This window comes from Chiroxiphia lanceolata, chromosome 5 (assembly GCF_009829145.1).
Source record: "Chiroxiphia lanceolata isolate bChiLan1 chromosome 5, bChiLan1.pri, whole genome shotgun sequence".
Classification (NCBI taxonomy): Eukaryota; Metazoa; Chordata; class Aves; order Passeriformes; family Pipridae; genus Chiroxiphia; species Chiroxiphia lanceolata.
In genome coordinates this window covers 25,552,970-25,576,278 of record NC_045641.1, presented here as the reverse complement: position 1 = coordinate 25,576,278, position 23,309 = coordinate 25,552,970, and the positions used below count along the sequence as shown (strand labels likewise).

The following is a 23,309-nucleotide window of genomic DNA, read 5'->3' as shown; positions in this document are numbered from 1 at the left end:
TGCCATCAACCAGGACCCCCAGGATCGTTTCTGCAGTGTTGTTCTCCAGCCTCTCATTTCCCACTCTGTACGTGCATCCCAGGGTTGCTCTGTCTCTGGTGTGGAATCCAGCACTTTGTCAAATTTCATACAGTCGGTGATTGTCCAGCCTTCTAATGTGTCTAGGTCTCTTTGCAGAGCCTCTCTGACAAATGTCCCATATCACCTTTGTTTTCTGCAGTGTTTCAGCACTTTTTCCCTCATAATTTCAGAATTTTTGTCAGCCATCAGGAAAACAGAATCATCATTCCATGTGAAGATGATGAAAATGAAGCCCAAACCCAAGTCATTCAGCTACTGATGACTAGAGTTCTATCATGTCACTAATTAGAATGATTCGCATAAGCATTACTCCAAAAGGGATAGACAAGAAAGTAGAGACATGGGGCAGTCCTGTATTTTATAGTGTTTTGATTGTCTAGAACTGAATAATGGTGATGATAGGCTTGAGTGTTTATGGGTAAGAATCAGGAGGAAGGCCAACAAGCCAGCTATCCTAGTGGGACTGTTATAGACCACCCAACTAGGATGAAGAGGTAACTGAAATATTCTATAAATAGCTGAGCGAAGTCTTATGATTGCTGGCACTTGTTCTCATGGGGAACTACAGCTTACCAAATGTCAGCTGGAAATAAAACAGCCAAGAGGAAACAGGCCAGGACGTTCCTGGAGCGTGTGAAACGTAACTTCCTGACACAGTTGGTGAGTGAGGCAACTAGGGAAGGTGCCCAATGGACCTGTCTGTGAACAGAGAAGGACTGGTGGATGATGTGACAGCTGGAGGCTGTCTTGGGCACAGTGATTGTGAGATGGTAGAGTTTTTGATTCTTGGTGAAGTGAGGAGAGGGGTGAGCAGAATTGGACTTGGATTTCCAGAGGGCAGACTTCAACCTGTTTAGAAAGCTGGTTGAGAGAGTTCCTTTGAGGTGGTCCTGAGGGGAAAGGAGTCCAGGACCAAGAAGGAAATGTTAAAGGTGCAGGAGCAGAGCATCTTCATGTGCAAAAAGATGAGCCAGTGAGGAAGATTGGCCAGGCTGAACAGAGAGCTTTGGTTGAAACTCAGTGTATCCTTTGGAAGAAGAGGCAGGCAACTCAGGAGGACAGCAAGGATGTTGTGAGGTTATACAGGGAGAAAATTAGAAGGGCCAAAACTCAACCAGAAATTAATTGTAAAAGACAATTAAAAGTGTTTTTATAAATATATCAGCAACAAAAGGAGGGTTAAGGAGAATTTCCATGGTTTATTGGATGTGGGAGGAAACACAGTGACAAACGATGAGGAAAAGACTGAGGTACTTAATGCCTTTTTTGCCTCAGCTGGAAGACAGAGAGCAAAACGAAGACTTCATAATCCAAGGAAAATGGTTATACCACTTAGACACACACAGATTTATGAAGCCAGATGGGATGCACCCAAAGGCACTGAGGGAGCTGGCAGAAGAGCTCACTGAGATGCTTTCAGTCATTTATCAGCAGTCCTGACTAACTGAGGAGGTGCCAGTTGACTGTAGGCGAGCAAATGTGACACCCATCTACCAGAACGGCCAGAAGGAGGATGGAGGAACTACAGGCCTATCATCCTGACCTAAGTGACAGGAAATGTTATAGAAAGTTAGTGCCAATTGCACTATCAACTGCCTCTTTCTTTTGTGAATTTAGTAGAAATCAAGTATATTGTAGTGGGCACTATGAAGGATAAGTGGATTTGTGGATACGGCCACTGGTGATCTCCCTTTGATACAGTCTTCATTCACAGTTAGCCAGCATGAAAAATGTGCTATGAATTAGCATGCAATTAATAACTCTCAGTGTCAGGATTTAGGATCAGGAGAAGAAACAGAGGATGATTAATCTGACCTGTCTTGGACACTTAGAATGAACTGAATAACCTGTTTCTTTTTCTTGACTCAAAAGACAGTTTGGGGTGACTACTGTAGGCTTTCCATGTGTACCTTCTCATGAAACCTCACCGTGCTCCTAGTGTGAAAATTTCCACATAAACTGTTGGTCTAAAAATCACGGAAGAGGAACTTCCTTTAAAGATATTCACATTTCTGATTATCAGGGATTTTTTAAAATAAAGTAAAAAATGTATCAAAGTATTTTGCTGAAACTCTCTACCTGAATTTGCTCTGCATTTATATCAGACGTGGAAGATTCCAAGGAATTTCTTTGCTAGTGTTACTGAACACTGAGAACAGTCTTATAGTAGAAATTGGCCAATTTTGATACAGCATGAGGAAATACACTATTTTTGTCTGACGAAGCAGGAAGCTCTGTTAGAAATGCAGACATCTGTAATAATTAATTTTGAAATTATTAAATCAAAATATATATCATAATGTATTATAGAAATTGTGGGTCAAAATACATCTAGTTTTTTGGATGTGCACTAAAACTCATACACCATAATGCAATTTATTTCTTACAGTGTCATTTAAGTTGGGAAAGTTTTTGCAGTACTGAGGCTTCAAACAGCTTCCAGTCTCACATTATGGAATATATATCTATATCTATCTATCTATCTATATATATGTATACATAATCTCACAGAAATCCAACACAATCTTACTACAAGTTCAAATCATTTGCAATGGCACAATTATATGATATGTGTACAGTGATGATCTTACAATAAATTCTATAGCACTGTCAAAACTGATTAATCCCAAAGCACTTTAAAATTCCAACAGATTCTACTGCATCAAAAGCATGTTCTTGCTTCCAGTTTAGGGATATGAAAACAGACATTTGGGTATGAAGTCCAAGGAAATTATCCTGCAGGTGTCATAACCTGTATTGATTCACACCTGTGTTGTTTTGAGAAGTCCTGTTAAGTCACATAATTTCCAAGCCTTGAATTCATGATACATATATTTATATATATGGATCTGAGAATTTAGATGCTAGCAGCTTGTAAGGGATGAGAAGACAAATACTAAAAATAACAGAATATAATAAGGTATCTTTCCTACTTCTAAAATACAGCCAGCTTTGGAGAAAAGATCAACTACCTTTAGCACAGCAAATGGTTAAGTGGGAATAACCAGTTACAATGTGGTATAGGAAGAGAATAATATCATATCTAATTAAAACTGCAAGGAGAATTAAAGACTGTAATTAACAAAGTTAGCATTTGGCAAGGACACTGGGGTTAACATTCTTCCTTTTGTATAAAGTGTCATGGGATCTTCAATTCCTGTGTGCAAAGACTGGAACATGAGAATTTCCATTTATGGGGCTCAGTCCTGAAAGATGCTCAACTTGGAAGCTTAGACCAATTATAAAAGCAACCTTCAGCTGCAGTACCTGAGTGAGTACACCTCACAAGAGCCTGTGACCTTGTGCTTGCTGGCAGTGTTCAAGGCAAGTACTATGAAGGTCTAGTCGAGAGAAGGTTGTTACATTCAATACTTGAGTCTGAACTGCTATGCAGGCAGGAAAGTGTAGCAAATACTAAGGGTTTGTTAGTACGGATAACTACCAATGGACAGCTGTGATCACAGTTTGCAGTCTCTAATACCAAGTTTTGGGGTTTTTTCTTTGAAGGAAACCATTACTAAGATATGAAAGATACTACCTTATTAAGGGAAATAATGTAGTGTTCCAAATCCCATAGCATGATAGCTGTTGGTAAACACCGTGTTATTTCAAGGAAGATTTAAGCCATTTCCATACCTTCCAAGAGAAGGATTCTTAATGTGATAATAAGTTGTCTGTGCCTGTTCATCTGTAACCCCTAGAGCTCTATGTTTCAACAGCGTTCACTTGCACGATCACATATTATTTAAGTATTTTTCCATTTTGGCTAATCTTTACATGATGTGTTTGCCTTCAAGTCTGTAAGGATCATAGCTCTATCAGAATCAGTGTGGCACAGCTAGAGAATATCAGTCCAACCCTTTTCCAAAGTCAGCTAGACTTTTCTTAATTTAAAAATTCTGTTGAATGTGGTAATGCCCAGTCTGGACTAGGAAACATTTCATGGATATTGGGTTCATTTAATGTGTTATCACATAATCTATTTCATAAGCTAATAATGTTCTAAGATCAATTAGGTTTCGCATCTCAAATATTTTTAATTTGAGTATATTACAAAAGTTGAATGATTGGAAATTAATGTCAGAAAGCTTTCCTTTTATTTCCATTCCCAGACAAATTTTGTTTTGGTTTTGTATTTCTTTAAGATATATAGTTCATTGTTCAACATCCCCATGTGACTACTGTGAGTGAACATAGCTCCCTTAAGAGTTTGCTTTGCTAAATAAAACAGGTCATGCTCCTTTAGACAGAATTCCCATGATATTATATGTACTAACAAGCCTCTCTCTACCTTTCCTGCTTTGAATTAGTTTTTCTGAAGGGTGGACACCTTTATCTGTCTAGAGCATTCCAGAAGTTTTGTGCTCAGTGAATCCCACAGTGAATATTTCCTTATGTCTCTTGGAAATATGTCTCGTGATGGATACTAAGATCATATTTATCTGTGTTTTGCACTCCCATCATTTTGATGGCTTACAGTTATCCTCTGGGCAACTAATATAACCAGATCTTTTTCTGTCATCTCCACTTAATGAGCTCTCAGCTTTCTGCAGACATTCCTGTTATTAGTATTTGAATAAATGACCTTGCACTCAGTACTATTACACTCCTTCCATTTAGACTATTCTGTCATCACAGTCTTATATTCTTATATAATTCTTCCTCTATGATATCCTTATCCTCCTTTGTATTGGCAATACTTCCCACTTTTGCTACCTCAGTGAATTTCGTCAGCATAAATGTATTTTTGTATCACTAGTAAAAATATTAAATAAACTGAGGCCGAGGATTGATTATTGGTGCACTTCATTAATATCTTTATAATCTCTTTGTCTTGCTCCTTAACCTGAAAACAATTCTGTTTGGTTACTTTTTAGATAATCTGTATTGAATTTTACTAATATGCATTCATACAAGAAGGTTACAATCAACAAACCTTGGATATACAGGACTAACAAGAAAGACTAATTCCAGTAGGAAACAGCTCTCCATACATCCAAAAGATGCCAGTAATCAAGGATGACGGAGGGTGTACATTTTTAAAGAGCAGACACCACACATTTTCTAGTTGTCAAAAACGGCTAAACTCTAGGATATCAAGAGTTTTTCACCAAAGGTGTCTGGACTGTCCTAACAGGCCAAAACAGTTCATCAGCTAGTCTGCTTTCCCTTGAGGAACCTGCAAACAGACAGCAGAATGGACTGTCCTATTAGTGGAGGCTTATTTCCGCTACCGTTTCTCCCAGAGCCTTACTTCTTCACAGTTCCACTCAAAAGCCCACGTGTAAGATCAGAAGGGTCAAGATGTGCCAGCTACAGAGGTAAGGACCAGACTGTCTCTATCAGAGGTCTTCATTCTGCCCAGGTCATAAGTGCCCATGAAAAAAAACAAGTGGGAAGCATATTGCAGAAATACTCCTGCAGAAATTTCCTTTGCTACTCTCTTTTCCAGTCCTAATAACTGCAGACACACAACCTACAAAGTATGCCTACATGCCTATGTTTCCTTCAGTAACAGAGGTATGGCACGCATCCACAGCAGCTGCAGTGCAGTACAGACCATTCTGAGGATCATTGACCCTATTACACTTGATCAGATTGCCTGTACTGCACCAGCAGACTCAGCAAACTCAAGTAACAGTGAACCACAACACATGCTGCTTTACTTGGCGCAAGTTGCGACATGCTACCTACCCTGAAAGGTACTTAGATACTGCATCTGCAAGAGAAAATTTCTTTCTGTGCTGGGTAAAAATTGGTACTTGATCAGACTGTATCTAAAACGAAAGACTAGTGCAATACTTCAATATTTCCCACCCCTAAATACATCCCAACTTAATCATGTTTTCATGAGCTTAGTTGATAGCATCACTTCCAAGAACGGTTTTGTAAAATGAGGCTGCTTCCTCTTCTTAGCCCCAAAAATATGTTAGCACCCATCTATTTCGATGTGGTTCTTTCTCATTCATTTTAAAAAAACACAGGGATTTTGTAAAATTTTTATATTCTTATCCCATATATGCATCCTAAATATAAAAATCTAAACTTGGAATAGTGTCCACAGTTCATTTTACACATCGAGTAAAAGTTTGCTCAGTATTTGTGTTACTGGGGTACAAAACATAAGAACACAGTTAATTGCTTTTCGTGGCTTTACTATTTATTCATGACAGGTAAACAAAACATTTTTTCTGTCTTTCAAGTTCACAGATTGACATCAAAATGTGCAATGAATTTGACCAAATAGTGGTTGATCAATAAGTTTATATTAATCCATCCTTCGAAAATCCATTTTCTAAATAGCAAGATATGGTATAGAGGGTATTTCCAAGTTTAAACAGCAGGAAAACTGGGGTAATTCTTGTATCTTTAATGTGTGTTCTAACAAATTGTGATTTTCAGTTTTTCAAAGATATTGCAGACAGGATGTGTAAACTTGTGGTTCAATGCAAGTCCTGTGCTGAGAAGACTAGAGTTCAGCCTCTGGCTTTCTTTTTCAATTACTGTGCTGCTTGAAGAAAGCTGAACGTAAGCTCTGTTATCCTTTCTATTTGCAAGGATTTGTTTACACTTTCAGTTGCCAAAGTTGTAGTACACTGGTTTTGGAGTCTAGAACAAGAAGATATCATTCACAGCTAAATGTTTTAGGTCCTTTTGTAATTGCAATACGAAATACTTATATTTGAGAATATATGGTTTTCAGTAACAAATACTCAAATGTTCTAGTTTCTCTTTTTATTATCTAAGGAGAACAGCAGAAAATGTTAGCCTTCCCAGACTTGTTTTCACTTGAATAAATTGTATCTTTTTCTATATTTATCTTTAACATGGTTCATAATTACAGACTCCTCAACCAGGGACTTAATGTTCAGATATATTATATTACATATTATATATTATGCATGAAAACTGGTTCATTTTTTATCTTCAAATAATGATCATCAAGCTGGTTCATTATTCATCAGAGAAAAATGAACTCTACTCATATTCCCAGTCACAGTACATTCCTGCCCTGATCATATACATAGAAGTCCATTGTCTAGATAAATGTCTGATCAAATGTGACCATGAAAAGGAATTTTCTGGAGAATCAATCCTTTGCAGGAGATATCTGCTCATTCAATTATTATCTCTTAATTGTATGTTTTTAGATATTCTTGGCATTTCTGATTATAAAATTAGCATAACACTCAGTAGAGAAGTAAAGTGATGCTCTGATTATGTCATCATCCAACTTCCAGCTGGAAATGGGATTACTGCCCACTAACCCCCAGATTCTGAAACCTAAAGATGATAATTAAATGACAGATCTGTTAGCTGTTTTACTAAGATTGTTTCACTAGTAACACCAGCTAATGTACTAATTCCTCGTTCCATCTGACTTCAATTTTGCTGGATACCATACATAAATGCATATACCAAATCATTCAAATTCTTCCTCTAAAAACAATGACTTAAGATAAGCACAAAAATACAAGAAAAGTGAAAAATTGAGGCTGAGGAAGAAGTGAAAAAGAGATTTTTTTTCAGAATTAGAATATGAGGCATTTGCTCATATATATATAAATATATATATATGTGTGTGTGTGTGTGTGTGTGTGTGTGTTAATATCTCTATGGTCAGTATTTATATTATATATGTATGCTTTATATTATGCCCTCTTAGATTTCACTTATCATCTAAATATCTGAATATATTACAGTAAGGTATTTACTGATTTCAACCTAGTGTGTTCACATGTATGTATCATGCAGAGTTCAATTTTGATTGAAACTCCTTGCTGTAGTGGTTGATTTCAGATATATTCACAAATGCTTATTTCTAGTATAAATATAATAGTCAAATACTTCCTAAACTACTGTACACATATGTTAAAGGTCGTAGAAGGCCTTGGCTGATAGAGAAGGAAGTGCTAAGAAAATCTGTTGTATTTTTCAGAAGTTTGCTTCTCAAAATGGACTTCAAAAAATCTGGATTTTCCTGCAAGTTAGCTTTATCTTGCAGTAAAAAGTTTGACTGCACTTGGAGAACAAAATGGCCTTTGTCATTACCTCTGAGTATTCAGTCTTTCATAAAGTTTATTTCCAGAAGTGATTGTAACCTATACACTGAGGACCCCAATGAGCTTAATGTAGCCTTCTTTATTCCCTGTTGTCTACTAGGGACTTCAAGTCTTGCATTGCTGTATGCAGACAACAGCATGAGACATGCAGCAGAGGCCTTGGGATATGACAGAGTCTGCTTGGTGGCCCCAAACAGCAGGAATTTGCTTAGAATTAGTAAGGTATGAATATTAGGAGAATTAGAAATTTGTTTTAACTATCCTTTTCACTTACCTCTGTCCCATAAACATTAAGGTCTGAGATAAAGACCAGGTTTATAAGAGATACTTGTATACAAACAACTGTATATTTTAGAATAATACTTTCATTCCTGTCTATTTACCTTTTAAAAAGAGGAAACCAAAGAGGAATTTTCCCGTCAGTTCAGAGTTATGGAGTCTTGTCTCCCTTTAGCCAGAGACTTTTACCCCCAAAATAGAGAAGGGTTAGTAGACATTGACCATGTTAGAGTGTTAGAGAGATTAACTATTTGGGCATGTTGCATAGCTGTGTAGTGCTGCAGCTATGTAAAAGTGGACCACAGTTCTTCTCCTGACCCAAATTAATGTATGCTGTGTGCTATGAATACCTTTTCTACACCATAAGGTAAATTTCAAACACTCATACCTAATCTATTTGGAGTACTTAGAGCAGGCATGAGAGCTGTACACTGCCCATTTCAGCCTCAAACTACTAAATTTTGTGAAATATCAAAAGAAAACCTTTATCTGACATTCATATGACATTCAAAACTGCAGAGGCAGTGTTAACAAGACACATCTCCAGTTGCAGGAAACTAGCCTGAATTCTCCATTTGTGCTTTTCATTGTTAGTTTTTTGCAACTGAGCAACTGAAAGACACAATTTCCTAACTAGCATCTTTATATTATTGAAGAAAGACAAACAAAATATTTGCTCACCAGTTTTATTTTTGAGGAGTCTATTATTTCCTCAATAGCTACTGACTGTTCCTTCTGCTTCATTTTTCTTTTTCATTAAACTTCGAAATTATGCCAGAGAGTGCTAGAAAGAAGTTTATATATGTAGGTGAACTTTGATGCTTCCTTGGACTTTAAGACTAATCTAGTGTAGAATGTGACTGACAAAGCGTTTTCACGGATGTTATGCAGCCTTTTCAAGTTACCCAACCTAAGCAAACGAGGTTGTTAATGTTTACTCTGGCCCTTTCCCTATAATGGTTTTGAACTTTAGCAGATGTTATCAACTTATAAAGTTTGCCAAATGACATCAGTAGTCACTAAATAAAATATACTTATGATTATGCAGCAGGGGACTGCCTAGATCAGCAATACTATACGCACCTCTAAAGCAAAGCCAGGTTTATTTCATGATTGAATAATCACAGCAATTATTGAATAAAATACTTTAGAGCATTCTTCTTTCTGTATGATTTCTGAGAATAGGAGAGACAGCAATTTTTGTAATCCATCCAGATGGTAACCATCAGTATTTGACAAATAATTAATACAAATACAAATTATTAATGTCATGATGAGAAACTGTGACCTCAAAGACCTTGTAATGGCAGTGAGATTTGCAGACTGAGTGAACTATGCTTTACCAATAAATAGTGTCTTCATAAAATCAAAGGTAGAGTTAACAGATTTACCAAGACTTTATACCAGCTGTAGTTAACAGAATCATAAAAATTAAAGAAGGAAAATATCTATCCTGTCCTGTCCTGATCTAACTTCTACTCCATGCCTGTACAACACAAGATTTTTTTCAAATGCCGTAGGAGCAAACCAAACACAAGCAAGCCGCAGGGCAACTGAAGATTTTCTCTGTAACTTTTCCTGCAGGAGTGACAAAAGTGAAGCAATCCCACTGACTGAAAGTTTTCTCTTCGGTGTTGAGATAAATTGTGGGAAGGGGTGGGGGAAGCCTGGAAATTGGATTTTGGATTTCTAATGTGGCTCAAACTGCCACACCGCACAAGACCAGACAGTTTTATGAAATTATAAATTTGGGTTCAAAGACAATAAAAGCCACATAAACCAGAATTAGAGCTTCGGAAGCTGTAATTATTTTAATGAGAGATGGAGGAATGTTCTTGTTTTCACTTCTCTGATTCTACTAATACATAACCGTAATTCATTAATTCAGGGTCAGACAATGAGCCTTTGAGCAATTATTCACATGAGTGGTCTCACTGAATTCAATGTCCTCATTTAATGTGCCATTAAAATGGTACATGGGTGCATCTAACTAAAGCAACATTAATTCACTGCAACACACAACAAGTAGCACTGTAAAAAATGTAAAGATTAGTCAGCCACTGTCTATTGAGAACAGTGAGAAAAGAAAATGGCTTTGTGAATTTGGAACACCCGAGTCTTGTAACACATTCTGAAAGACAGTCAGATTATTTCAGAACTTCAGAGTGACTACTCTGCAGAGTTTGAAAAATCAAGACAATCCAAAGTAAGGAAAATATAAGATGAAACTCTAAAAATACTTAAACATTACACTGGAGAAGTGTAAAGAGAAAGCAAACACCAAATCAGACAGTTGCACAGGCAACTCAGTTTTCACCTATGATCTCACTCACTCCACATTCATGGCAGCCACCATAGCAAGGCACCTTGTGCAGAAGTACATAAGAGCTAATTTAAGTCTTTGCTTAAGTACAGCTCAAACCCAGCATGCCTTCTCAGGGAAATTAGATGTTCTCTTATTCCTGATCATGTCTCCTAGTCCAACAGTCTTGTAATTGGTAGATTTTTAGCTCAGATAAAGAAAATTTCATTATGCTTAGTGTGATAATGAAAAATTGTATCTAAAAAACTTACTTTTCACCTGCCTCTCTATCATTCTCTATTGCACAGCTTATGACCAAAATTTTGCAGGCAGATTTAGAATGTTGCCTGAAAGGTGCCATAAAACATGTGCCATGAACCAAATGCCTGAGATCACCTCTGTATGCGTATTTCTTTTGTATATTTTTTGAGTACACAGTACCAAAAAACAAGATAGAAGAGGCAGAGGCACTGCTCAATTTGTTCCACACTGGTGCAGTTCACTTGCCTTGTTGAAGGCAGGCTTTATTTTGCCATGTTATTGAACAGAGAGATTGGGAAATGCATGCTGTTCCCCGACTTACCTGCCAGCCTGATGATTTCCTCAGCACAAACAAAAATCCAAATACCACTACTTGGACCAAAGGCACTGCAGGAGTCCCAAATCTTTTCAAATACAATACCAGCAAGGCCTAAAAGCCATTGCATATTTCCTTACTCATCAAGAATAGGATATTCAATATATTTTAGAGAGATATGTCCTTCATGGCCGAAGATAAAGGCTAATGAGCCTGGAATTAGCATAGATTAACATCATCCATTTTTAAAAGGTATTAAGGGAGTATGACTTCAGTCCAAAACCCAGAATTCATGCCTCTCATCACCATCCCACAGTACCACACCTGAAAGAATCCTCCCCTGCCTCACATTAATTTGAGCCAAAATATTAATTCACTCCCAGGAGGTATTTCTTTGCTATGTTCTGTACTGAGATATGTATAAATCAGTCAAGCTGTATTAGTTCTCTAGCTGGCATGCAAATATAAGTTGTTCATGGAACTATTAATTGGCATCAATACTGGACTGTATAGTGGGTAACATAGAGCAGTAGAGATCTTATCTCCTAAGGTATATTTGTAGCCAGTGATGTTCTGTAGAGTTAGAAAAAGATGTTCCTCCAGAGGGTGATTAAGAGTAAGCACCTGACACCATGTTCTGAAATTAACTTGGTAGATTGTCAAAGCCTTCTGCCTTCACCGGAGTGAAGTTTCAAGTCTCCCTTTATCAGTGTACATTTTAAAACCCTGTGTACATCAGTGTACATTTTAAATTAGGGTTGAGAGTACAGAGTACATCCTTCTATAAAGTTATTGATAGGTATTACTTTCATAAATAATAATGCTCTGTTTTTGTTGTGTCCAGAAAAGGTCCATCCTTCCTCTTCAAAAACGTAACATTTATGGAAACATAAGTAGCCTTTGTTAGTCCTCTGCCATTTCTTTACAAAAAGACATTACAAAATTAAAGTTTGTTACATTAATTCCGATAAAGCACTTCATTTGAAAAGTTACATTTCTCTTATTTTTCCTTGAATTTATTCAGCTAAATGCAGCTTGTCTGTATGAAAATCAAGAAATAGAGCCCACCCTTGCTTCAGCATAAGATACTGTACCATAGAAACTGTTACACGGGGAAGATCTGACTGTCGTTTTATTCGAGGTAGAAGGATCTTTCAGCAAGACTGTAAAAGGTCTTATAGTGTTCAGAGACTCCTTTTATCCATGGTCCTGCATAGGAATTACTAACTCCAATGACTTATGCACCAGATCTTTCCTGGGCTAGAACCCTAAATGCTATTCAAACCACTTAAAACAGCTATGTCACATCACACTGAAGCCCTTTTTCTAGCATTCTACATTTCTAACTTTTCTAACATTGACAAAAGGACAAACAACTGAATAGAAATGAGAAGAGTCCACTGATACCATGCCTTAGTTTCTGAACTGTGATGTGCTTAAATCACTCAAAAATTTTTTCTGGTATAAACAGCAAGACGAATTCATCAAAATACTTACAGTTCTTTGCATTAGTAAAGGAGTTTCAGAACAACCTATGCCTTCATCATTAAAATTTGATTCCATATTGATTATGTCTTCAATCACCTCTTCCATCTGATAAAATAATATTTTAAGACAAATCATTACAAATAATAATGGAAAAAAGTTATTTTGAAAATACAGAAGAATTAATCTTGAGTATTTATTACATCAATGAAACTGAATTTTAGAAGTTTATATCTTAAAATTCAAATAATTCAAACATTTCTACACAACATTCACATTTTTTAATTCTTATGAAAAGAGCTGTGGTTCAACAAGTCACATCTTTCCTCTTAAGCACCAGTCCATTCTCCTATTTTAACCCCTTATTGCAACACCATGACCAGATGACAGGAGTGCACTGCTATGTTGTCACTGTGACCTGTCATCTCGATCAAATGCATCATATCCACAGTGCATTTCTGCAACAGTGCAGGAAGGCTGAAAGGAACCTGTGGATCTGCAAGAGTGTGAGTCTCTCAAGGTTTGGTGTTACACGCTGGTCTCAAGATTCAGCAGGCAGAGGTTTTTGTTGTGTTTACACTGGATACTTTTCTAGACATTTTCTGCTCCCATTTTTGCTCTAATCTGAGTTAAAAACTACCGAAGCAGATGGAATAGCTCATTAATTACTTGGGATGAAACGTGAATAGCTTGCAGATCCATAGACTTATACAGATTTGGACAAAGTACAGCATGAGTTTTCAATGATAATTGTGGTCTGGTTCCATTCACAAAAATAACTTTGGGAAAGATCCCATGCTGAACATGTCACTGTTAACTCGACTGCCTGCAGCTCTTGGGAGCTGACGGAAGTGTAGAGGGTCCTCTGCAACAAAAAGAAGTATCCCACAGCGATGAGACATTTCAACTTTTAGACCACATGGCCCAGGACAGCTGTGGTGGGGGAAAAACGTTTTCCCCCCTGGAGTTATAAAAAGTGGTAATCCTCGAGGGGGGTGGTGTCTCTCTTGAGGTTGACCCAATCAGCGCTCCCGCAAAATATAAATATATCACAAGCAGATCGGAAAAGAAGGTGATGATGCTGTTGGAGAGGTGGCCATGTTCTGAGACCACGAGAAGGGGTTTGGAGCCCCACTGGGGGCTGGGCCCCCCCAGCCCCTGGCTGGGTGGCTACAGGGACTTGGAACAGTGTTAGACTGGGCTAAGTGTCTGTAGCTAAGAGCTGGGGGATGTTTCTCCACTGTAAGCAGCAGCAGAAGCAGTGACAGAAACAGCAGTGAACGGAGGCTATGGCTGAAAGCCGAGATAAAAGCTGAGGAAGCAACAAAGCTGGCATTGCAGCCAAGGAGGAGAGACACACAGAAATGTCTGATGGAGACAGAGCAGGACTAAGCTCTACAGAAAGAGAGAGTTTGGGTAATAACTGAAACAAACTCCCCAAACTCCTTGGAGACCTCTCGTAGAGAGGAGGGGTGATGGATTCGCACTTGAGAGGAGTCCTAAAATGCAGCACCAGAGAGGTGGAGAAGAGCTGAGAAGCTCAGGCGTCCTGGAAAGCTGGACCGGGACGGCCAAAAGGAATGCAGAGGAGGGCTTTGTCCCCCCGCTGCTGCTGCTAAGCTAGCAGCCTGATGACAGAGCACGGGAGCTCTCCAAGGGAGCTTGAGTCCCCTGAGGATAGGGACCGTCATGAAGACTCCTGCACTTAGTGATATGACGTGGTGAAGTGACCTTTGTCCCGGTGAACACAGCCCATGGAAGAGAAAGACCCTCGCTTGGAGTCGAAGGGCTGAGAGGGGCTTGGAGACCCCCCTCGTGTGTAATGAAAAGAAATCCAGCTACAGCTGCTGCATGGAGGAAGGGAGACTACTACCCTAGAGAGACTGCTGCTCTGAGAGTGAAGAGGATCTTTCCTTTTCCCTTCTGGACTTTTATTGAAGGGAGAAGAGATTGATCCATTGTAATGGATCCACTGATTTATTATAGGAGAGAGTTAAGATTGTATATGATGTATTATAATGTTTATTTGTACAGTGTTTGTAATATAATTTCCTTTCCCCCTATATTGAGTCTCGTGTTTCTGTCTGGAAAACCCATCTCACACTGCTCTGAGTTGTGGGAGAGGGGCTTGGACTCAAGAATTGGATTTTAGAGCTCTCAAACCATGACATAAATGGAGGTTCTACCTCCCTCTCTAAAACCAGAGAAGTGCTCTACCAGGAGTTGTGCCCAAACTTACCTAGGAAAGCATTGTCAGGGCCAAAAGGATGCCAAGAAATGCCAGCAATTAGACAATAGGAATGACTACTGGTGTTTACTGCACCACCTGGGTGTTGGCTCTATATTATTTACTAATGTAACACTAGCCTATTCTCAACCACAAGGCATATCCACATTAGGAAATTACACTGTGCCGGTCGTCTCCCTGAGACTCTGAGATGGGATTATTCATACCATCAAGAAGATACCCGTGAGAATTTTGGCCAGTGCCAACTATAACTCTCTCAGTCTTCACCAGGCACAGGTCTGGAGAAGGATTTGCAAGTAGCCATCTTGCTTGCCAGGACGGAGATTGGTAGAAGGGTAGGCTCCAGTTATTCCTGGTCAGATACCCAAAATACCTGACAGTAGATCCAGCAACTGCACTTGCCAGCACAGAGGTGACCATAAAGGCCTCCACAGAGGCCATCTAAAATAATCTTTGCAGACTAGTAGCTCCAGTAGTCCATAAACCTGGCTTAAAATATCGGTTGTCAATGCAGAAGGGATGGAGAGGCCCCAGAAGAACCCTCCAGGAAGCTTTGTGGATTTTTTCAGCTCCCTCATACTTAGCTGCATAACATCCAAATGCTCAGATGAGTCACAATATATTTGTAAGATTCTTCTATTATGTTAGAGTCCAAGATATAATACACATCTCCATGTCTCATTTCTGTAGGAATTCCCCCTTTACCTAATAAGCAGTCTCTTTTGAAATCTATTGAAGTACAAAAGGACATAACGATCTACATCTCACACTGGTTGAGAATGTAATATTGTATAATAGCTGTCCCTCTATTAAAGTCAATGGTGGCATTAGAGTTAGCATATATATGTCAATTTACTCAAGATAACCCATGTATAAATATATCAGCTAACTGAAAAATGAATAAGTGATTCTTTCAGTTACATCTTGAAGGTAATTAGTATTTAACTTTCTAATGCAGCTAGAATAATAGTTTTAGACAGAAATAACTCTTATCTGGAAAAAAAGTTTTCCTTTGCAAAGTCCATATTCAGAAAACATACAGTAACATGACACACATATAAAAAGATGCAACAGTACATTTCAGATGGCAGCAGCTTAAAAACTTGACCATGCAATAAGCTATTCACAGGCATTCAAGGAAATAACCCACATAATCCAAAAGAATGCAGGAAGCAAGTGCTGTAACCAAAGGCCCCATGAAAGTAAAGAAAGTCATCTCTTGCCCACTACTAGTACAAGATAGGTCATGTGACGTTTCTGTAGAAGTAGACAAAGCCCAGTTCCCCTTTCCTTTCACCGGCCCTGCCCTACCGCATTTTCGTGTTCGCCTCCAAGGGCCAGCAGCTTGGTAACGGGGCTTTCCGGTGTGCCAATATCACTGACTGGAGGCATGTGTCCGTTTCTGAGAATAGAGGTCACTCCCACAGGCTGGATTGTGTGAGAGTGGGAGAGGGAAAGTGTCTGGCTGGACAGCTTGGTATCAAGGGTCAAGTACTGCTTCACTTGGTGCCTCTGGCTCTGCTGTATGTGGTATCTAGACTGATTTTCCAAGTGTGTTTGTACCTGGGGAGGAATAGAAATAATTGCTGAATTTTCAAGTTGCTAGTATCAGTATTTGCCAATATGCTTACTTAACAATACTTCAAAACAATAGATTCAATTTTAATAACACTTGGATAGAATTAATAACCTTAGTATTTTTTTCAGTTTTACACACACATTTCTTATTTGTGTACCATTTTCCCCTTACACAGCTGAACAAACCCTCTGAATAATTATAAAGAAAAATATAATTAGAAAACATAACCACGATCCTGAGAAAAGACCAGAAATGTGCTATACATTTTTCTCTTCTAATTTAAAAATTATCTTTCTTGAGATTACTACAATCAAATCTACAAGCATATATGTACTCTAAAATTAATATCACAATGTATTTACTCTTTTGTACATGAAAGAGTAAATAAATGCATGGAGAAAAATATAATCCAACCAATGAATATAGTATAATAAAATATAATCCAACTTCAAATGATATCAACAGCAGCAGACATTATTTCATATTATTTGAGGAGTGAAGGACATAATAAAATCTAAAGGTTAGTAGATTATTCATCCCCCTCCTTGGCACTCCTGTTGTCTATTACCTGGCTTTCCTAATCACAATGAATTTAAAGTCTATTCAGAACCAGAAACACCAAGCATGAAGGAAGCCGAAAGCATCCAACACATATGTAAGTATAACTCCACCAGTTCCACAAAGCTGAAACGGAAATGAACACACTGAGATGGATTTTGTAATCCGGAAAAAGATCCCAATGCACATGTAACTGACTGTACCCCTTTCTGTTTTATACCTCACTGACAAGTCTGTTCTGGGAACAAGAACATAGCAGCCTTTAAGAGTTACAGATGCATATTCAAGCTTCTTCAACTGCTCTTTCTAACTTGAGCACACATCATCATGTTGTAAAACTGTGGTAGAGTTGTGCAACGTCTTTTCCCACAGTCACGTTAAGTTTACTTTTGTTTCTAATACGTTGCACAATGGCATAACTAGGCCTTCAACATTTTCTGATGTGATTTTTCTTCTGCTAGTAAAAGAATATGTAGCATATCAAAAGTAAGAAAGAGGACATATTTAGGGGACCTAAAGGAGGCATGAACAATGTCGCTGATTTTCCAGTAAGCAGCAGTGCTACATCTTTTTTGGCGTTCCACTAAGGGCAAACAGATGATATCTGTACTCCCAGCCTGCTTCACCCACCATCAGTCCCAAGAGAAATAAAAGGAAAAGTGGAAAGAGATTTAATTAATAAATTATTAAAAGATAGGAATATAATTAATGCTAGTCAACATAGTTCTGTGCAAAATAAGCCTTGTCAAACAAATCTACTTCTGCTCTTTGATGAGATTTTAAGTTAGATTGCCAAAGGTAACGATGTAGGTATAATACACTTCAACTTTTGTGTGCCTTTTGACTTGGCATCATTCAATATTCTAATTAAAAATGTAGTACTGCACAATATCAATAAAGCGTGTTTTAACCAGTTTAAGCACTGGTTAGCAAACATGCATAAGAAAGTGATTAGCAAAGGCTTGGCATCAGAAAGAGGGGCTGTTCAGTCTTGTACTACTCAATTTAACCATCACAGATTTGGGACCAATGAAAAATATAATAGACTAAAAAGAATAAATATTTTTAGAGCAGTGTTCCCAGTCAGAAAAATACAAATCTGCATATGCTGGAGGAAGAAATACAGGAGCCATCAATGACGAAAACACCTCAAGCAATGAGTCTGTCTGTAAAGAATATGGTATCATAACAAACCAGCAACTCAGCAGGAGTGTCCCACTGATACTATAGGAAGAAAGGGAAAATAACATAAAGGAAGTAATGAATGGGAACCTGGCTTAACTCTGCTTTTATTTATGGCTCAGGAGAGATCAATAATGGAAGCCTAAAAATATTTCTACCCTAAACATTTTTGAAACATAGATATTGAAAAATAGAAAGTATGTAGAAAAGAACTATGGAAGTAATTGTAGGTTGAGATAAGGGTGTTTGAATGAAAGCTAAAGAAACTCAGCTATGTTCTTGTCAATTTGTGGAAAAAATTGTGAAAATCTTGGGAGATCCTGAATGTGAAAGGGACTTTCAGCAAGCACAGAAGAGCTGTGGTAAGAGCCACTGGCTACAAGCTGATGCTAGGCAAGCACATATCAGAAATTGTGTGCATAACACTGAAACACTCAAAAGGAAATGTTCTAACTGCTGTTTTCTTCCAACTAAGGATTTATGACTTTCTGGAAGAGATATAGTAGCCAAATCCCAAATATATTTTTATCATACACATTCTCGGACTCAAAATTGAGTACTAGGATAATAGTTGAATGGAATACAAAAGTCTGTGATTTTAGAAGAATTAGAATGAGTGGTCTAATAACCCTTTCTGTGTTAAGATTTTATGGATTTTGGGATCTGAGAAATAGCTATTTTAATTTTCTTTGATGAAAATTTTCTTTGATGAAAATTTACTCTGAATGTAATAAATGTTTAAATCTCTGCTACAAAATAATACACTTAAAGATTATCATAATATACTGGACAGAACTCAGCAGACTTCACTATAGTTTGCCATTTATGCTGAATGTTAATTTGTTCCAGTGTTTTTAATAGCTTCTGAAGCAAAATTTCTCATCCTGAGGGGATCGTGTCATTTATCATCAGTCCTGAATGCAACACTTCTCTGCAAATGAGTTATGGGGCTTCATGTTCTTTTCAGCCACTGTACCAGAAAATAAGCATCTAATTATGAACTTTTAATTATTAAAATGTTCTCCAAGCACCCAAAAAGTCTAATTCCATTTTAGGATATGAAACACAGTCACAACACAATTTTTGGTCTATTTCCGAGGGCTTTCAAACATGTTTTAAGGGTTAGGAAAAAAGTATTTTTAGTTATGAAATAACCCTTTTTAATTTATTACAAATGAATGTCAGTTGTTTGCTTGTCCTACTCTTTTTATTAAACTTTTTGAGGAAACACTATTTGTAAAACTATTTCATAATAAAATGAAAATTCAATTTAGCTTAGGAATTATACACTTCTGTTCTATCTTAAGAACTACACTTCTGTTCTATCTTAAGAACTATCACCAAATACAATATTCACGTTAATGTTTAGTTTATAAAAGCATGTGTGATTATGCCAATTAATTACTTAAGCTAAACACAGTAATTAATTTTTAAATGTGAATATTTTTCCTATAGGAACTTTGATCTGACTAGATAAGACCTTCCTATTAATATGCATGAAGAGAAAATACAAAGTGAAAGACATCCAGTCTGGAAACTTACAGCTGTGTTTAGTTGATGCCTTAGAGTAGCTTTCAAGTTAAGAAAATATTCTCACGTGTCTCTAATGCACTATTTTTCATCTTATTTAACCTTTGACGTCATACCCATCAGGAACTTGTGAATATTCTTTCAAGGGTGAAGGGACTGAAGAAGAAACATTTAAAAGTTCATTGACAAAGGCCATGTCTTCAAGAATGGCTACTACTTGTGTGTTTTGGTATTTCAATATCTAAAAAGAGCTGATAAGTATAGATGTGGGGTAGAGTGGGAGCAATTGCAAATTCTCCATCATACTACCGAGCATTATGAAAACCAAGAGGAATGCGGTAGCAAAATAACCGCAAAACAGACTTTGCAGAAATCAGTGCTGGCTAAGGAAACTTTCTTTGCACAGCATAAGCAGCAGAACAGTGTTTCTCTAAGGAGGAGAAAGGCAGCAGAGCTCTCAGGGCTGTGGCTAATAGATACTAGATCTTACAGCTCACCATTTCCTGACAAATCATCGTGCAGGCACAGGGATTTTGATAGCATTTCCCCATTGTGGTATTCTCTAGCACTCACTGAGCATTGATGGATCTCAGTCCTTTCAGTTATTCCTCTGGGCTAACCTCCTTGTGCAATCAGAAATGAGTTGGGGGAAGCCAACTACCTGCAATGAGCAACTACAGAGACATTATCAAAGCAAGTACTTCCATTTGCGCCAGCATACCTGAGACACTCTTGGCTTCTTAATTGAACTCCTGCACTTAAGATAGCTCTGATGACTCCTTATCCATCACCAACTTGACTACTGAAGAAAGGATCCCTAAGGTCTTAAGGTCAGCTTGTCATGTTTTAAAATAACATTGTCTCAATGACTTTGTGGTCTTCAATGGCAGAAAAGAATCAAGTTTTTTAACACTGCACTATAAAAACAGGTGGAGAGATACCATCTATAAACACAGGTTATAAAATTAAGGAAAGCAAACTACAGGAAGTATTTTTACAAAACTATCCCTTTGATTTAAGTTGGAATTTAAGCTGCAAATCTAAACTGTGAATAAAACCAACCACTACAGTTAATAGACCACAGAAGTGTAACAATGGGTTGGAATCAAATTATGAAACCCCAGCTAATATCTTTACTTTGACTCTGAACAGTTACCCTGTCCATGCTCTCACTTATTCATGAGAACCGTTTAATACAATAAATCTTTACTGTTTCACTTCCTCTTTATTGCTGGTGTTATTACAGGACAGCGAATATGACTCTTGCATTTCAAGAATGTAAAGAAACTTTTTGTATGGCTAGTTATGTTCTGTATTTATCAACCGCAATAATTAGCACAGACCCATAGAAATTACAGTTATAGCAGCATGGAAAATCCATAACTAGAATGATGCATTTTATTCAGCAAGTGAAGATTTTCTGACAGGTGTCATACATCTAAAATAAGTCTACTCTAAAATACAGGATGTACATAACACAGACTGATACATGGATCAGCAATAAGGAAAATTCTTATATTTTAATTTCAGCATTTTTAATCATTTAGCTTCAGACAAAAGCACTCAGAAAGGACAAAAGATGACTATATTATGAAATCCACATAGTCTATTTTGTTATTCATCCATAAAGTTTGTAATAAAAGTGTAATATCAGAGAAAACCAGTTGGCAGGTATACTACCTTTATGTGTAGATAAGAATAGTTGCAAAATATTTTGGTCTGTTCTTTGATTTCTGATTGGTTTCATGTGGCAACTATAACTCTTAACTTGTGTCTAACTTTAAAGGTTAAGAGAACTCAAAAAGAAGTCAGCCTTAAAAAGTATGAAGAGGGATCATTAGGCAACAATTTTGTCACTGCTGTACACTTTTTCTGGCTCCCCAGGTGAGCAGACACTGTATCATTTGAGATTTAATGATGGCAGTAATACAGTTACTGTTACAGTTCAGTTACAGACAGACAAACAACCTTTGAAGCTAGATCTAAAAAGTGTATTTTCCTGGTATGTAAAGGTATGGACATCAAGTATAATGTGGCAGAAAAGTACTGATGGTAAAACTGTAAGAGTAGTAAATAGTACTTTGACATTTAATATATTTCTCGGAGAAATTTCTTTTTGCACTTACTTCATTCCGTTTGACCATTAGTGTTCCATTCCATTACTATTTGCACACAACCAGTAACATTTCTAATGATTATTGCAATAACATTGTCGTATTTTGGCTGCAGAAGTTGAAGAAAAATTCAAAGCCTGAACACAGTGAACCTACCTCTGGTGTGCTATTCTTCTTCAAAAATGAAATTCAAAAGGCTTAGTGAATTTGGGCAAAATCACTGGTTTTGCCTATTTCTAATACACAAGATTCATGTCTGTATGCCAAGGAGACCATATCAACATCCTCCAAAACTGAAACCCATTTGTTGAAAAGCATAGTCAGTTTGTTCAAAGTGATAATTTCGCCACCAGATGACAGCACTGCTTATTACTAACCCTTTTTTTGTGTGTTTCAGTCCTCCTTCATTTTGAAAACAAACTGTAAAGGGGTATGCACCCCCGAGCCCATGAACGGTAAGAACAGAGGAAACAAAGCCAGAGGCATAAGATGGTTTGGTGAGACAGTCACATCAGGGAGGCTAATCTGTTAGACAAGATATTTTAAGTCTGTGAAGGGTTACAGCTCCTGTAAAGGCACAGACAAAACCAGCTTCAGCCTGAGAAATGTGCTTTCTATTTCTATTTCCTTAGTCTCAGAATGATAAAGAGGGCAAGGGGGGAAGCCTTCAAAGTGGGCATCTTAGGTTCAGCTTCACAACACGATTTTTGTGAAATCAAGGCAGCAACATCATTTTCAGCCAGCTTAGGATCTGTCCACAAAGTATGCTTTCATACAAGGCAAGCAGATTAGGTTAGCTGGCAGCAGTAGGTGACGTTTCCGTCAAAAATAAGAATGGCACTTCAAGGATAACTATGTGAGAAAAAAGTAACAAAAATATTTCGTATTAGTTGCTAAGAGCATTTTAAAAAAAATCTACCTGATCCATTTTGTGTCCAAATATATGTTATGGATGTAAGCAGCCATGAGTTCGAGCATGTTCATGCTTCAGGATGCTGCTGTCACGCTGTTCATGGGGTTCACAAACATTACCTTTAGTACGTGAACAACAGCTACAAATCAGTGTAATCTTTTGGCAATACACTTCCACTTATGTTCTGAGAGTAGTAGCAGGGGCTTTACAGTATATCAATTATGTTACCCTTGAAATATTTTAATAGTTTCATAGCATTTAAGTTTGCCACTATTCTTACAAATAAGTGTTAAATAAGGAACCTGTCTGTCAGTGAAAAAACACCTAATATAACGAGAAACTATAATGAATATAAATGTTTACTTAAAAAAATTTAATTTATTTTGAGGAATTTTTTC

The 23,309-nt window shown here is 37.4% G+C and overlaps 1 protein-coding gene across 1 annotated transcript in view; it reads right to left on the bottom strand.

Moving 5' to 3' along the window:
• The window catches only part of TFEC (transcription factor EC), an 86,705-nt gene that overhangs the window by 21,869 nt on the left and 41,527 nt on the right, over positions 1 to 23,309 (bottom strand). Inside the window, 2 exon segments of the mRNA XM_032689405.1 lie at positions 12,800 to 12,895; positions 16,347 to 16,598. Of these exon segments, the coding sequence (XP_032545296.1) occupies positions 12,800 to 12,895; positions 16,347 to 16,598 (348 nt within the window).